Source organism: Frankliniella occidentalis, unplaced genomic scaffold, assembly GCF_000697945.3.
Source record: "Frankliniella occidentalis isolate FOCC.00 unplaced genomic scaffold, Focc_3.1 Scaffold288, whole genome shotgun sequence".
NCBI classification, from domain to species: Eukaryota; Metazoa; Arthropoda; class Insecta; order Thysanoptera; family Thripidae; genus Frankliniella; species Frankliniella occidentalis.
In genome coordinates this window covers 203,471-204,520 of record NW_026267414.1, presented here as the reverse complement: position 1 = coordinate 204,520, position 1,050 = coordinate 203,471, and the positions used below count along the sequence as shown (strand labels likewise).

At 53.0% G+C, this 1,050-nt stretch overlaps 1 protein-coding gene across 1 annotated transcript in view; it reads left to right on the top strand.

The window, feature by feature from the left end:
• Positions 1-1,050, top strand: part of LOC113202476 (protein-tyrosine sulfotransferase) — a gene marked incomplete in the record, with an annotated part of 64,530 nt that overhangs the window by 53,357 nt on the left and 10,123 nt on the right. Inside the window, 1 exon segment of the mRNA XM_052273615.1 lies at positions 1-88. Within this exon segment, the coding sequence (XP_052129575.1) occupies positions 1-88 (88 nt within the window).

Genomic DNA, 1,050 nt, shown 5'->3' with positions numbered 1-1,050 from the left:
GGTGACGCTGGCCGTTATCGCGCTCAGCTACCGCCTGCTGCCGCCGGGGATGTCGCTCAGCTGCCCGCCCGTCATGGTGCCCAAGCAGGTGAGTCAAACAACCACAAACACTGGTGCAGTTTGTTGTGCATAAAATCATGCAAAATCATGTGATTTCGACTGTTTGTGATTGCGTCCGATTGTGTCATGATTGTTTCTGAATGTTTTTTCAAAATTTGTGTCCATTTCCACACCCCTCCTATGCAACACATCTTCTTAGATTGTGATTTTCATAGTCATCAATAATATTGTTGCGTTGAATATTATTCTGAGGTGCGAAATAATTTTTATATGAATTCCCCCCCCCCCCCCCTCCCGCGGCTCCCCCCCCGGTGGAGGGTGCAGAACGCTTCTCACAATTAAAAGTTATTTGCTTCCCGCTCTCCCGTTTACACTGCGCCGGCGGGCCGTCCGATGGGGATGGTGTTCTGCGAGACGCCCCCGCCTCTATGCGACACGCCCCTCATCGGCTGCAGGGGGAAGTCGAAGGAAATCTTAGCGGGGGTTGGAACGGGCCCCTGTCCTACTTCCGGACTTGGGGAAAGAGGAGCGACGGAGATCAGGGGAAGAAAAGAGGGGGGGAGCGTAGATCGTCTCGAAGAGGGACAAATATCCTCCCAATAAAATGTCAGATGTGGACGGTCGAGTGACGGCCAGTTTAGCACAAGTTTGGCGGCGCAGTTATGGAAGGGGAACGGGGAGGACGGTGCGAAGGGGTTGTCCCGCACGAGGGGGAGATACATTGAGTGGTGGATGTGTATATGTGATAGAGTCCGGGGGAATGATAGCGCACTTTGCGAGCGCGACGAGTACTTAGTTGGGGGGCATTCTGCCCAAGTTCACTGTGTCTGTTATATCTACGTGTTTTCACGTAAATGCTACCCAACGAATTTTCTGTCTCTCCCCCCTCTCTTTCTCCCTCCCGCTCACATTCAGCGAGCCCCGCTCTGACAGCCTGTCCAGCACATGCTGTGTTCATGTAACGAATTCTCGCCAACTTCTCACTCCTAC